The sequence below is a fragment of the Mangifera indica genome, chromosome 15, assembly GCF_011075055.1.
Source record: "Mangifera indica cultivar Alphonso chromosome 15, CATAS_Mindica_2.1, whole genome shotgun sequence".
NCBI classification, from domain to species: Eukaryota; Viridiplantae; Streptophyta; class Magnoliopsida; order Sapindales; family Anacardiaceae; genus Mangifera; species Mangifera indica.
Genome location: NC_058151.1, coordinates 10,408,097 through 10,423,677, shown reverse-complemented (window position 1 = coordinate 10,423,677; position 15,581 = coordinate 10,408,097). Strand labels below are relative to the sequence as shown.

The 15,581-nt window shown below is 25.5% G+C and overlaps 1 protein-coding gene across 1 annotated transcript; it reads right to left on the bottom strand.

Annotated features, from left to right (window-relative positions):
- Positions 1-11,800: 11,800 nt before the first annotated feature.
- On the bottom strand, positions 11,801-13,542 carry LOC123198205 (transcription factor MYB20-like). The gene is made up of 3 exons (XM_044612868.1): positions 13,277-13,542; positions 12,834-12,963; positions 11,801-12,569 (listed from the first exon to the last, which is right to left on the bottom strand). The coding sequence occupies exons 1-3, from the start codon at positions 13,407-13,409 to the stop codon at positions 11,978-11,980; spliced, it is 855 nt and encodes a 284-aa protein (XP_044468803.1). The 5' UTR covers positions 13,410-13,542; the 3' UTR covers positions 11,801-11,977.
- Positions 13,543-15,581: the final 2,039 nt, after the last annotated feature.

Below are 15,581 nucleotides of genomic sequence, written 5' to 3'. Positions count from 1 at the left end.
CTTGTTAGCCCCATTTGGTGATGTGTTCAATAATAATACACACACCTACCCACCTCAACCTGCCGCCAAATCTAATCGATCATTTCAAAGACTAAAGCAAAATCCCAAAAAACATGCCTAGGGTTATGTGTCTTAATCTTATATTTCTGATATTTATCCAACGTATATTTATTAAAGTGAACCAAATAATAATTGGTCATCTCCCTTTCATAACTTACATATATATATATATATATATATATATATATATATATATATATATATATATAGATTCTAATGATGTAGTCAATGAAGCAATGTAACTTTTAAAACAAATAGAGGAACGTTGTAGAATAAGCAAAATAAAGTGATCGATGAGAGTAGAGAAGACAAGATATACTTAAACCTGTAAAAATGGATATGGGGCATGCATTAAAATACCATTGCAGAGAGAATAAAGAATACAATACGAAAAGCTTTTCTATCATGATCATGATGGACAAATTGAATATATAAATATAGGTATAAAATTATAAAGTGTACTGCAAAAGCATGATAACCTAAATTCCTGTTTGTTGTGTCCTTGGTGGGTGGGACTGACTGGGATTGTTGTAATTTAATTTAATGTCATGACGAAGTGCTTATTTCCTCTCAAAGTGTTTTGGTGGAAGAGCTAGCAGTAGAGCTTGACTTATTATCAGAGATGATAAATGCAAAGAAAGAACATTATGATTTGATCTCCACTCATTCTCCCAGTTTTTGGACCCCATGAGAACCAGATTCCAGTAGTCCACATATTATAAACCGCGTGTACACTTTGCCTTATCACATGTATGTCGGAGCCATAGCCGGTGGACTTTACAGCAATGAATAATTTTGAATCCAGTACTTCAAATATATATGTACACACATCTGAAAAGAGAGTTTGGTTCATAGGAATGAAAAATTAAATCGGTAATCTATTTTTTATTGATATCATCTTATTTAGTTATTAAATAATAAAAGATTTTGATAATTTTTTATTATTAATGATGATATGACAAAAATATAGGAGTTCTTCGATTATCATTTTCACCTTTAATATTAAAAATTATCATTAATTTTTAGGAGATAGTAGGCTTGATTTTAATTACTATAACAAGTAACATGAAAAATATTTTAAAATAATTATACCCAATAATCTTTTGGATATTTAAGTAAAATAATATAAAGTTATTCTTTTATTACAACCAATCAAACATAATAATTATTTATGTCTAGTAATTTTTATTAAATATAATAATAACTTTTGTTCAGTAATTTTTTAGATAATTTATCTTTATAGTAATATTTTATTTTTTGTATTAAAAAGATTATCCAAACCAAACAGTCCTTTGAACTTTTTCAATTTTTCCCTTGCAACAACAGAATGAGTGATAGTTGAGTATTTTATTTCATTTTCCTGAGGTTTAGATAGTACATATTCTAGAATTGGTATGAACTACACATGAAAAGAAATTAGAGAAAATCAAGTTAACCAAGATCAAAATGAGCACACTGAAAAATACTTTCTACTTGTTACTCGGTGGCTAATCAATATTTGTTGAAATGTGTTACAGGAATATGAGAAATTGATGCTTTTTTCGGTTCTTTTTTTCTAAGGGGTGTGTGTGTGTGTTAAGCATATTAAAAAAATAGAGAAATAAAGCTAACCCACGCACGTAAAGAAAGAAAAAAATAAGCATATTAAAAAAGAGTCTCAACTTCTGACTCCAGGTATGATCAATATTTATCAGATAAAATGTGTTATAAGCTGGAATATGTGAAATTTGATGGGTTTTTAAATTTAATTAAAAAAAGCTGCTTTTTTTTTTTAGTGTAAAACTTATTGTATGGTTACGTAGCATAAGTGGGTTGCTTGAGTCATATTTTCTCCGTATATATAAATATATATAAATGTGGAGGTCGAAATTCATATTATACAAAATTAATTGGAGTATGTTAATATTCAATTTACTACACCTATATTGTTCTTATTTGATATAAGACTCTTTAGTTTAACACTCTCTCTCAAATACAACTCTCATAGTCATTCGACTCAGTGTGACTGGTGTGTTATGTGCAACCAACCTCATAGACTATTAAACCGGCTGTTTGGTTGAGTATATTATCACTTGATATCTAAGATCACTTTAGATTATTATACTCATTCATTTGGTTTTGGACTATAATATAATGTAGAAAGATATTGTACTTATAAGTATATAAATCAAAATTCATATTACATAAAATCAATTAATTTTATATAATATAAGTTTCGATTTTCATGCTTATAGACTTAATATATTTTAACGTTCTATAATATATTAGAGACAAAGAAATGACCAATATGGAAACCCTAAGAGGTCGTTTGGTTTAAAAACATTAAAGATTATTCTAATAATCTATCTTTTATTATTTATATTACTTTGTTTGGTTTATAAGTATAAAAGATTATGGTAATTTTTTGTTACAAATAGTGATGTGATAAGTAATATAAAAAATAATCTGATCATCATCTCCACCATAGGTATTAAAAGATTATTAAGATAATTTTGATTTTATTATAACTATGTTCTTATTTATTATCTTTTGATAAAATAATTTTATTTTCAATTAATATAACAAATAACATAAAAAATATTTTAGAAAATTTTATATAAAAAAATTTAAATAAAATAATATACTAATATTATTTTATTATCTTTAATTAAATATAATAATTATTTATATTTATCTAATTTTATTAAATTTTATCAAATATAATAATAATAATTTATTCCCACATATTTTTAACATAAACTGTGTTTAAAACACTCTTAATAAAATATTTTTTAAATCAAATATCCTTAAAATTTATGGATTGTCAGTATTACGTAAACAATGCGGTGCGAATGTGATGAATGTCAGATCAGGGTTGGTGAATTGCGATAATATGAAAAATATATATGTATATCACAATCATTTCAGATTGATTCAGTAATACTCATGATGAGATATGGCAGAAAACCTAAAAAAAGTTTGGGTTGGTAGAGGGTCCCAAACCCCACTGAAATCTCCAATGGAATCGGTGCGCGTGGGCCGGCCGCCCTATGATTCCGGGAACCGCCCCAGTGAGATGAAGATGAAGAACCGACACAATCAAACCATGCTTCATAGACATTTCTTTTGCTTGCTCTGTCTCTTCTTCTTCTTTCTCTCTTGTAAAATAATGAAAAGTGAAAGAGAGAGCTGACTACTCACTAATTACAGAATTTGCCACCTTCTTCAATTTGCTCTTTCTCGTAAATAAAATTCTATATATTCACTTTAAACACATAAATATATAAATATTTATATATATCATCATATAATTAAATAATTTTAAAATTTAAATAAAAAATAAAATAATATTTAATAATATAATAACACATATAAGTGTATATATAATTATATACCTGAAATAAGTATATATAATATTACTCATTTCTCATATTTTAATTGTCAATGCTACCAAATGTTTTCGTCCTCTTCTTCCCCATGCTTGCTCTTTCTAACAGAAGGAAGTTATCAATATGGGTACCAATATTTTATAATATATAATGCGTATCTTACGATTCAATACAATACAGATGAAAAATGATATACATCTTAAAGTGTATTGAATTAATATAATAAAATTAATGTATCTTACAATACAATATGTATCATAGAATATGATGTATTTTATAAATACAAATTGATAAATATTTTTAGAAAAACTAATGATACAATAAATGTGTATATGAGAAATTTTAAAATTTTACGAATGTTTGTAATATTTTTTAAAATGACGATATATTAGTTTGTTTTATTAGTATTGTATTTTTTTATTTTCCAAAAGACATATCTTATTATACATTATACACGATTCAAAAAATTAAAATTTTAATAAATAATATAATACGAGATTTAATTACTATGGTTACCAATTGATTCATTAATGTAAAATAGATATTAATAGATTTTCTGACTAATAATAGATTGAAGAAAATGTATTATTCGATATAAAAATATTTTTACAATAAAATAAATAAATCTAGAGGATAAATCTATCTAAGAATCAATCGGATTCTTTATAATTCATGAACTTCCACCACTCTTTTCCTTTGATTTGAAGTCATTTGTTCAGATAGTATATCATATTCTTGAGGGAACATCGTCCTGTTTCACATGTCCTTAATTTTTGTTTCTTTATGAGAATTAATGTGACCTCATGCACATGAATCACGATCTCAATTTCAAGAAACTTGAATTCAACAAATTTACGATGGTCTAGTGAAACCATTTCTCACGATAGATGCTTCTTTGAATTCACATCATTTGTAAACAAGTACTTCTTACCTAACCTAAATTTTTCATAAATCTTGATGTAAAAATTTCTTTTAGTTCTTCAAGCCATGTAATGATATCTTTGAATTCTCAGTTATTTATGTAAGGCTGACGTAAAAGATGGTAATTTTTATGTTCAAGTGACATTTAATTTAAGGTTAGTCATGTAATATATATATATTTTGAACTACGGACCCTAGTTCAGTTTGGTCATAAAGATAAATATTGAAATATAATAATTGAATCTATAATTATTATATTGAATAAGTTAGAATTTCACAAATATGATAAATATTTATATTTTTTAATATTATTTAGTGTAACATGAAGATTTAATCATAAATAGTATAATTTGTATTAATGATAGCAAAAAATTATATTACATCTATAAACTATAAATTTAGATTAAACTAATAAATTACAAGCAATTAAATTCAAAAGAATTATGATATATCACCGTTAATCAAAATCATAATATATATCTTTCATGAAGAAAAAAATATATATTTTGATTAGCTAATTATATTATTATTAAAAAATAAATATTATATATATATATATATATATATATATATATATATATATATATATAATTGCACAATCTTATAGGTTGTAATGGGTTTTAAAATTCTGAAATACTTGAGTCTATAATTAAAATCAATACTTGAAATTATCAGCCACGTAAACAAGAAAAATAACTCATGTCTAATAAAAATAAGTAAAATAAATAATATATAAATATAATAAATTAGACTTTAATATAAATCAATTGATTTTGTGTAATATAGATTTTAACTTTTATATTTTTGATATGATATTAGAGTATAAATTTATTTCATCTAACAGTTTAAAATATTTTTAAATATAAGTAACAGTGTATTTATTCAAATGTTTTTAGATATATTATAAAAAAATCCTCTTTAATTATATAAGGGTAAACTCGTCTTTAAATTTGTTATTGAGGCTAAAAAAAAATAAAAAATAAAAATCGTCATGATTCTTTCTGGTGATGTTTGTTGTGTTATCGTGAGTAATGGGACACAGAATCGTTACAGTGTGGTTTCATGTAGTGCATTGTAATCTGAAGTTGACTCAAGTTGACTGAAGTTGTAAGAAAGGGACATGTGTCTTCCGTCAATTTGGACTTTGTTTAGTTTTGTATTTTAAGCTGTCTGGCACCTACTTGTCAGTTATCCGCTATCTCTCTATCTCCGTGAATTCTGTTCCACGCGTTTGTCGGCGGTTGGATGGAAAGCCTCCCTCCCACGTGACTTCTCCAGTAGGACCCACATGTACCCAAATTGGCGAATGGTTTCCCACACGTCCCTTTCTATAAATGTTTTTAAATTCACATTGAAATTTAACCGATCAATTAATTAATTTAATTTATTATTAAATTATTATTTTTTTAAATAAAAAAATATAATTTTAAGTATGTTAATTAAATAATTAACCTTTTATCATATAAATAAAAAAATTAATTTTAAATCATTAATTTTAAATAATTATTTTGGTTCAATAGATTTATCGAATTTAATTGATTTTTAAATAAATTAATATTTATATATAGATAAGAGTAAATTATGAAATTGGATCGAATTATAAATTGATTTAAAGTTTAACTGATCAAACTTATTAATTCAATCCGGTTTTAAAAATATAATTTTTTATAGTGTCACCCCTATCTACTAGTAATTTAGTATTCATATTGTTTGTATAAACTTCCTCCGCGTATATAATTAGTTAAATAAGCAATTTATAATTATAAATTTTTTATCATATTAATTTTAATATATCGATAAATATAATTATACCTCTATACTATATATTTAAAAAATATATAATTAAAATAAAAATTACAAACTTCGGTCTTTGTATGTGTAGATGAATTTCTCAACTTCTACTCTTTCTATCCCTTTCGACAACTTATAAAATTAAATGTAAAGAAACATTGTGCCTTTAGTTTCAAATCTTCCCACATAAAGTTTGAATAGTTATCATTTCACTCTAGGGTTTTTTCTCTTCTCTAGCGACCTCTTTCATCCTAGCCAATAGTCGACGTTTCCCACCCATCTTCCCATTCTAACTGCTATGGAGACACTGTAGATGGTCAAAGAAACAAATGAGGAAGAATCATCTAAACGTCATTAAAAAAACAAACGAAGACATGAAACTCGTCATCTTCGTCAACTTCTCTAGATTCGTCGTCCATTGAATCAGCTGCAAATAAAGCTTCGGTTGTGTGATTTATCTTCTCTCAAAGCTGAATCGATGAAAAACGAAGCTGATTTGACGAAGACAAATCTCATCATCTTTGATTCATTGCCTTCATTCTTTATCATCGTTCGTTGGTCTTCAGCCTTTATTGTCTTTGTTTGTTAGTGGTAGAAAAAGAACAGGAAGTTGCCAATGTCTATATTGACTGATGAATAAAATTTAAATTAAAAAGGTAATTAATTTTGGTTAGGAGAAGAAGACAATAAACCTAAACGGAGACGACGAAGACATGAAAAATGAAAAATGGAGTGTGAAAGCAAATTGCGGTTAAGTTGAAAGTTACGATAAAGAGGAAGACTGATGGATGAGTGGCCCCAAAAGACCAAAGAAAATAAAAAACAAGTCACATTCTCGTATGCACATTTTTATAAAAATCTTCATGTTATGAAATGACAAAATTTCACTATCTTTTTATATGTTTATTAATTATTGTCTAATTAGTGGATTTCTTCTGTCTCTTACTTATCAAAGTCAACAAATTTGATTGACTGGCGAAGCACTTGTTTTACATGTTTTTATGCTCAATAAAATTATATATATATATATATATTTTGATATACAAAAATATATATAAATATATCATAATATAATTAAATAATTATTATAATCTATAATATTGTTATTATTCTATTTAGATTAGGACTATAAATAAACGTGTATCCCTAGAATAGATGATACACATTGATGTAATGAAATTGTGAAATGTTTTCTTTTGATTCTTTTGAGAATTCATAAATTTATCAAAAAATATTTTCTTGCAGCTTTCAAATTTGACCTATCACTCTTTTTTTTTTTTATATTAGAATGTGGTGTCAACTTGTACATTTAGTTCATGTCAGTTATAGACATCCGATCATTGTTTTTATACCTTTGGTTCATGAGTATCTATAATCATTTGGTCAAAGTTTTTATATTTTGGTTCATGTCAATTATATGCATTGGGTCAAGGTTTTCTTATTTTCAAAATCTAATTCAACTTTTCTAGATTCCTAGCTTTCTTGCTTGTGTGTAGGGTCTCATAATTTATCTTTAGGTTTGCATTAGTTATGGATAATTTAGGATGCGTTTAGTTTCAGTAATGTTTATTACTGTATCTTAAGATATAGTGACTAAATCTACTTTGACTTTTTACATGTGAAAGATCATGTTATTTGAACTCTAACTTTTCATAAGAAAAGTCTTTCTTCTCATTACTTAGACTAATTATTGAAGTTAGATTATCTTTATATTATTTGTCATATCACTATTAATAATATAATATTATCAAAATATTTATTACTTATAAATATAATAAAATACTCATAATACTCAAGCAAAATGCCTTTTAAAAGTATTATAAGGACGTGGGATTTAATATATTTTTAAAGGAATTTTATAGCTTGACTCAATTTTCATGTATCACTCATTTCAAAAATGCCGTTGGCTTATATTGATCTTTAGTAAAATCCTGCTGTAAAAATATTCGACAAATTTCCACGGTTTGGCAACACAGCCTGAGACTTCAAAATTTTCTTACTTGATAATTTTAATTATTTCTATAAAAAAACGTTTAAATTTTAACAAAATAAAAATTAATTTATTAAGTGCACGGTTTTTCACTTGTTTTTGACCATTTTATTGGTATGTATGATTCGAAGAACTCAATAATTATATTATATCCCATGTATAAAAAAAAAAAAAAAAAAACAATTCTAGGTCAACACAATTAAATATTGTAAGGGATTTGGAGTCAATGTTATTTAGCTAGAAATTTATTTTCAAGCGATAGACATTGACTTTTAAGACATTTATCTCATTATCTAAGAATTAATGTTGAATTCGAATCAAATCGGTTGAGGCTTAAAAGTTAACTTAATTCAATTTGGTTTAAATTCGTTTAGTTCGAATTAAAATTGAGTTTAAGTTAGAAGGTTTTGTTCGTTTTGAAATCAAACCAAATTCAAATTAAAAATAATTCGTCTTAGTTTGGCTCTTTCTTGGTGGCAGCATTCTTCTTTCTTCTTAGGTTTTCTTTTAATTCTACTCTATTTTCGACTATTACCGATTGCCAAAAACAATTTTTTGTCTTCAGACAAAAATGATTAAGTCCTTGTCTCAACTAATATTGGATTATTAAATGTCTGCACAGTTTATGGATTATGATTATATGCTAATCAATTTTTAAATTTTTAGTATGATTTATGATTATTAAATTTGAATAATCTAATCTAATTGTGAAATATACTTAATATTTTAACTTTTGCATAAAAAAATCTAAAAAAAATTGTTAAATCTAATAATTCAATAATTAAAAAGAGTTAATCATACTAAGTTTATAATCTAAAATTGTGACTATAATTCATAATTAAATTATTCACATACCATATGTTATAATTGATTATTTAATCTAATAAATTAAATTAAATTAAACAAATCATACCATACAAACATCGTAAGTTTGTTTGACATAATTTCAGAGCAACACAATATTATTCAATTTCATGCTTCTCAAAGAATCAACAATTTTCGTTTCAGTTAATTGTATGGTAAATCATAAATATTTGTGATCACATTTTTTATTTTGTATTTCTATAATATTATGTGCACATATATTGCTATTATGTTTTCACCCAAGGTTAGGTGTAATCTCAAATTCATATTATTTAATTTTCAAAAACTTAAAGTCTTACTTATGAATAAAATTTTATTAAAAATCTCATTTAAAATTAAGGATAAAACTACCATTTAATAAAAAAAATTTTAAAAACTAAAGTTTTATTATATTTCTCTCCTTAATTTGAAAACTAATAATTTCTTCCACCTAATATTTGAAAAGTGGCAATTTCCCCTTAAGGTTTTGAGGTCTCTTCTCCAGCGACAACCACGAACACTATAATCTTCCTCTCCTGTTGATTTGCCCATGTCATCGTCTATTTTTGTTGTACAAAGACGAATTCGTCTTTGTCTGACGAGGTTTTGTCTCCTCGGATGGACGTAGACGATTTGTCTTCTTCTGTCCAAACAACAGTTGAACAAAAAAGTTCTTCATTCGACCATTATCTAGACGAATGACAAATGACAAATGAAAACAAATTGTCTACCTTTGTCCAAAAAGACGAAAATAATTTGTCTTTGTCTTCTCGTTAAACAAAGATAAATTCATCTTCATCTGACAAAAATGGATAGTGACGAGAGTAGATTGAAGGGAGAGGAAGATTATAACATCCATCAGCCAAAGTGGTGGTTGTCGTTAAAAAAGGGAAAAAAAAGCCGTAAGGGGGAAATGGTTGCTTTTTAAACTTTAGGTATGGGAAAACATTCGTTTTGTAAAGTAAGAAAAGAATAATATAATGAAATTTTAGATTTTTTAATATTTTTAGTTAAATAATATTTTTACCTTTAATTTTAACAGTAAATTTTATCAGAATAATGAATATTTGAGTTTTCAAAAATTAACAGATATAAATTTTGGTTTTCACCAAACTTTGGATGAAAATAAGTCTTTTGGCCTAAAAAATATGTAACCATCGCATTGTTCTATTTTATTTATATAACCGTATTTACAAAGTATATTGACAACCCATTTGCATCAGATTCGGTCTCATTGTCAAAAGGAAGGAAATTATAAATAGATTTCATCTCGGGATTTTTGCAATAAATAAAATTTACTGAACAATTTCAACGTTGATTATTTAAATTTTTTGTACGATAATATACAGTTGGACCCATGTCATTGTAACTCAATGGCTACGGTTTTTATTTTTAGCTTGCAAGACAAAGCGATCTTTGAATTAAATTTTCATGAAAATGGTTGTTTTTTCATGTGTCAAAGGACAAGCTTTCCCATATATATTTATATAAAAAACGTTATATTATCATATAATTAAATAAGTAAAAATAAAAAATAAAATAATATTAAATTATATACTAAGACATCGTTATTTGTATATAAAACTTATATACATTGTTTTATTATTATAATTTATCTACTCACGAATATTCTTACAAAATTGTTCATACATGACAATAGAATTAATAGACAAGTGAATTGAAACCACGTAATTTCTCATATAACAATAAAATTATATGTACATATTTTTAATATATAATTTGAGATTTAAAATATAATATATATATATATATATGATTAAATGATTTTAAATTAAAGATAAAATAATATTTGATTATATGAGTACATATCCTTTGTATATCTAAATTATGTATTAAAGGAGTATATATATATATAGAGAGAGCATTGCTCCTTAGATAATAACTTGCTTAAACATAATTTTACAATCAATAGTACAACACATTAACCTACGTGTATTAAATTATGTATATTTAGTTTTAAGTATTTAATTGAATACTTAAACAGTGTTTGGTTTGAAAAATGTTTTACTATTAAAATTAAAAAATTACCTTTAAGATAGATTTCTTTAAGAATTACTAAGTATAAATTATTACTATAATTGATAAAATTTGATAAAATAGACATGTATAAATAATTTTTGTATTTAGTTGGAAGTAATAAAAAATATTAGTATATTATTTTATTTAAATACTCTTGAATATAATTATTCTAAAATATTTGTTATGTTATTTATTATGTTAATTGAAAATAAAATTATTGATATTATTTTACTTAAATATTATTATATATAATTATTTTAAAATATTTTAATATTATTTTTTATATTAATTGAAAATAAAATTATCTTTATCCTTAAAAAAATTAATAAATAATGATATAATTATAATAAAATCAATATTACTTTGTTAATATTTTAATCTTTAAAGTAGAAGTGGAATCAGATTATTTTTTATATTATCTGTCACATTACAATTAGTAATAGAAGATTATCGAAATTTTTATTATTTATAAACTAAATAAAGTAATAAAATAATATAAATAATAAAAAATAGATTATCAAATAATATTTAATCCCTTCAACCAAACGCTCTTTTAATTATATCATAATATGATTGAGTAAATAAATTAAAATATTATATAATAATATATTATATATATATATATATATATATATATATATATATATATATATATATATATATATATATATATATATATATATATATGTGTGTGTGTGTGTGTGTGTGTGTGTGTGTGATAATACTTGTATAATTAACCATAGTAATTATTCTCTTGATGTAGGCATGACATGTTCTGAATAGACAATCCATAATACTTTTATTCATTCATTGTGCAAAAAATAGTTTATTTTGTGTTTTTTTTTCCAACTGTAAAAGAGAACAGAGAACTAAATAAAAGAAAAATGCGGTTTTAATTTTCGGGGATATTCTGATTGACTATCTTCATCTCTGTGACAAATCCTAACCATGTGAATATTCCAATTTACAAGAGCCCATATTTCGAAGATTCTTGATGATCAAAAGCCATTCCTCTGTCAACTTCATCATTGATAAGCAAATCCCAGCAACTGCTAAAGTCATCGTCCCATAAGCTTATGTTCCTGTTGAGCCACTGGAAATCTGCAGGAAGTTGCCATTCGTCCAAGAAATTGGATGAATGATCCGAAGAAGAATGATTCGATGAGCAAGATGAAGATGAAGTCGATGGCACAACAATCTCGTGGGGTTCAATCAACGGAACATCATCAGTGCAAAAACTGCTGTTGTTCTCCATGACGTCCATTGTTTCAAATTTGTCTCCTTCCTCTAATTTATTCCCCTCGGTGATTGATGACTGTGGCGGTTTTTCAGGTTCCTTGTTCACCAAACATTCTTGTGGCTGTGTTTGTTTTTTAAATTCTTGATGAATTTCCAGTTGATTTTTCTGGGGTTGTTGTTGATCAGTAATTGTAAGAGGCTTGTGAGTGAGAGGATCAATGCCCATTTTTCTTAGTTTTTTCTTGATGTGGGTGTTCCAATGGTTCTTGATTTCATTATCAGTTCTTCCAGGAAGATGAGAAGCAATTTTAGACCATCTGTAAATTAAAAGACTTCATTAAAATTAGTTCATGTGTTAATTAATGACACTTGAAAGTAGTAGAATTTTCTAATGAAGCTATGACTACGGGAAAAAAAGACCAAGTCAAAGTTAGAAAAATTAAAACAATATTGCCAAAAGAGCAAGCTCTAGGACACTACGAAAGTTACGTCGGCAAGTGCAGTAACATGACAAAGTTGAAAACAGACAAAAACCCATTTGCTAGAAAGATGAAAGAAGGCAAGAAGAAGACGAAGGGAACCTGTTGCCAAGTTGAGCATGGAGATCAATCACCATTTGTTCTTCATATTCTGAAAGAAGACCTCTTTTCAGATCAGGTCTAAGATAGTTTGTCCATCTCAGTCTGCAACTTTTCCCACACCTCAATAGGCCTGCAATATCCATAAACATATTGTTAATTATTTGTCAACTTATTTCTGCATTAATTAATTAAGTAGTGGTCAGCTTTTTTGTTCATGCCTTCTTTTTTCAACAATTATTCATATCTCTCAATCATTAAGCCAAAACACAACCCACCACAAACCCCACGCACACCACCCCACCCCCCCCCCCCCCCCCCCCCCCTCTCCAAAAAAAAAAAAAAGAAAAAAAATTCCTGATGAGTTCAAGAAACACCATCATCAAGATGTGTTTCTTTTTCTTTTTTTTGTTTTTCTCGAGAAAGTTTATGAAAGGAAGTGAAACCTGCAAGCTTAGGAACGGCTCTCCAGCAGCATTGGCCATGGGTGAGGATGAAGTTAATGAGCTTCTTGTCTTCCTCAGCAGTCCATGGCCCTTTCTTCAACCCAACTTTGTCGCAACAAGGCTGCCTTCCCATCCTTGATAATCAATCAATTCAATTAATTAATAACTTAAATAAATCTGCAGATTGCTCAAGCTAGTAGAAGATAACTGGTAAATGGGAAAGACAAAGAGAGAGACAGAGAGAGAGAGAGAGGCTCAAACTTCAAGTCTTGAAGTATATGAAGTTTTGAACAAAGCTGTATCAGTCTATTACTATATAGGCAAACCAGTACCACAAATGGACAAGGCTAGAGTGAGTAAAACAATTTTCTTTTCTTTATCATTTATTATTTTGAATATCTCCAGAAATTAAATTAATTATTTATATTTATAGTAAGTGAAAGAAATAATATTAGTGCTGTGGGTTTGATTTTTTATATTGAAAACTATCGAATTAATCGATTCTATAAAAAATTAGTGTTAAATTTAATCAAGTTGATATAAAAAATTAGTTTAATTATTGATTTAGTTAAATATGATAAAAACTAATAAATCAAATGAACAAATTAAAACTAATAGAATCGAATATAACCGAAATTTAAGATATTTTAAAAAATATTTTAATTATTTTAAAATAATTTAATTATTTTAAATTAAACTAGATGAATTTTTAAATATATGTAAGAAAAACATGAGTATAAAAATAAAATTAAAAATAAGAAAATGTATCTTACATCTATTGAAATATTTTTTATAATAAATGACTTACATAATCATTCTTTTTTACTGTATCATAAGATGAAGATTTTTTTTTATTTAATTATTTTATTGAAATTAGATAAATAATTATCAATCCTTAAAAAAAATATATTCTAATCCCTATATATCTAGATATCCTGATTAATTTTATTTTTTGTATATTATATTAAACAAATTTGATTGATTAATATAATATTATTTAAAAAATTTATTACAACTTAATAATAAATTAAATTAGCTAGATTTCAATGGATCAGTCAAATTGTAAACTACTGAAATAACGAATTCAATAATCCGCTTTGATTTTAAAATCACTGGCTTGATTCTTTAAACCTTATATGTGCACTGTGTACTCGTGGATTAAAAAGGGATAACGCGTAACGCACGTGCGAGGCGGCTGGCTGAAAGCGCCACCGCATCAACCTGACTTTGCTTGAGTTTGAAGCGTGAGATACCGTCGGACAAAAGTCAAAATAAAACAAATCAGCCCCAAATGTCCAACCGATAAAATTATAAGTAAATGTTTTGTATATAATTTTAGCAATATTATATTTATTTATTTTAGATATAAAAGATATTTATATATATTTATATATATTATTATATAATTAAATATTATTTTATTTTTAATTTAAAATAATTTAATTTTATAATAATAAATATAAATGTAAATATATTTATATACTCAAAGTAACTACACATAATTTTATTAATATAATTTTGATATATCATTATATAATTATATAATTTTAAATTAAAAGAAAATAATATCTAATCATATGATCACATAATATTTATATATTCAAATTTTATAAAAATATATAAATATAATATTGCTCATATTTAAATACTTTGATGGAATATTATTATCATTATTAAGTAACATTAATACAATAAAAAATGTCTTATTTCCTAAATAAATTGTTCCCACGGTTTCAACTCTAACAAAAACCATGCTCCAATTAAAACTATTTAGTTATATATATATTTTTAGGAATATTATACATACATATTTTTTATACACATAATTTTATTTATTTTTTTATGTATTCTTAGACTTAGAATGTGAGTTTTATATAAAGATAATTAAAATAACATAGAGTAATAAGAAATATTAAGAATGTCAAATAAGTATATATATCTTGAATTTCTTACTAGAAATCATTTAATTTAAAGGCCAAAAGACTTATTCTCACCCAAGATATAGTGCAATACAGAACTGATACTTGCTAACTTTAAAAAACTCAAAATCCAACTCATAAACCAATTTCTATTAAAATTTTTAGTTAATGTTAGGAGTAAAATCATTATTTTGATAATAATATTAAAAAGTAATATAATTCATTATTTTTCATCCATAAGTTTTAAAAATTAACAATGTCATCTCTAGTTAAAGTTTTCTAATTTTCAAAAGTCACATTTCCACCCCCCTACCCTTCCAAACATAGGGTTTTTTTTCCTCTCCTCTTTGGCGACATCTCTAACCACCAACAACCTCCACAAAATC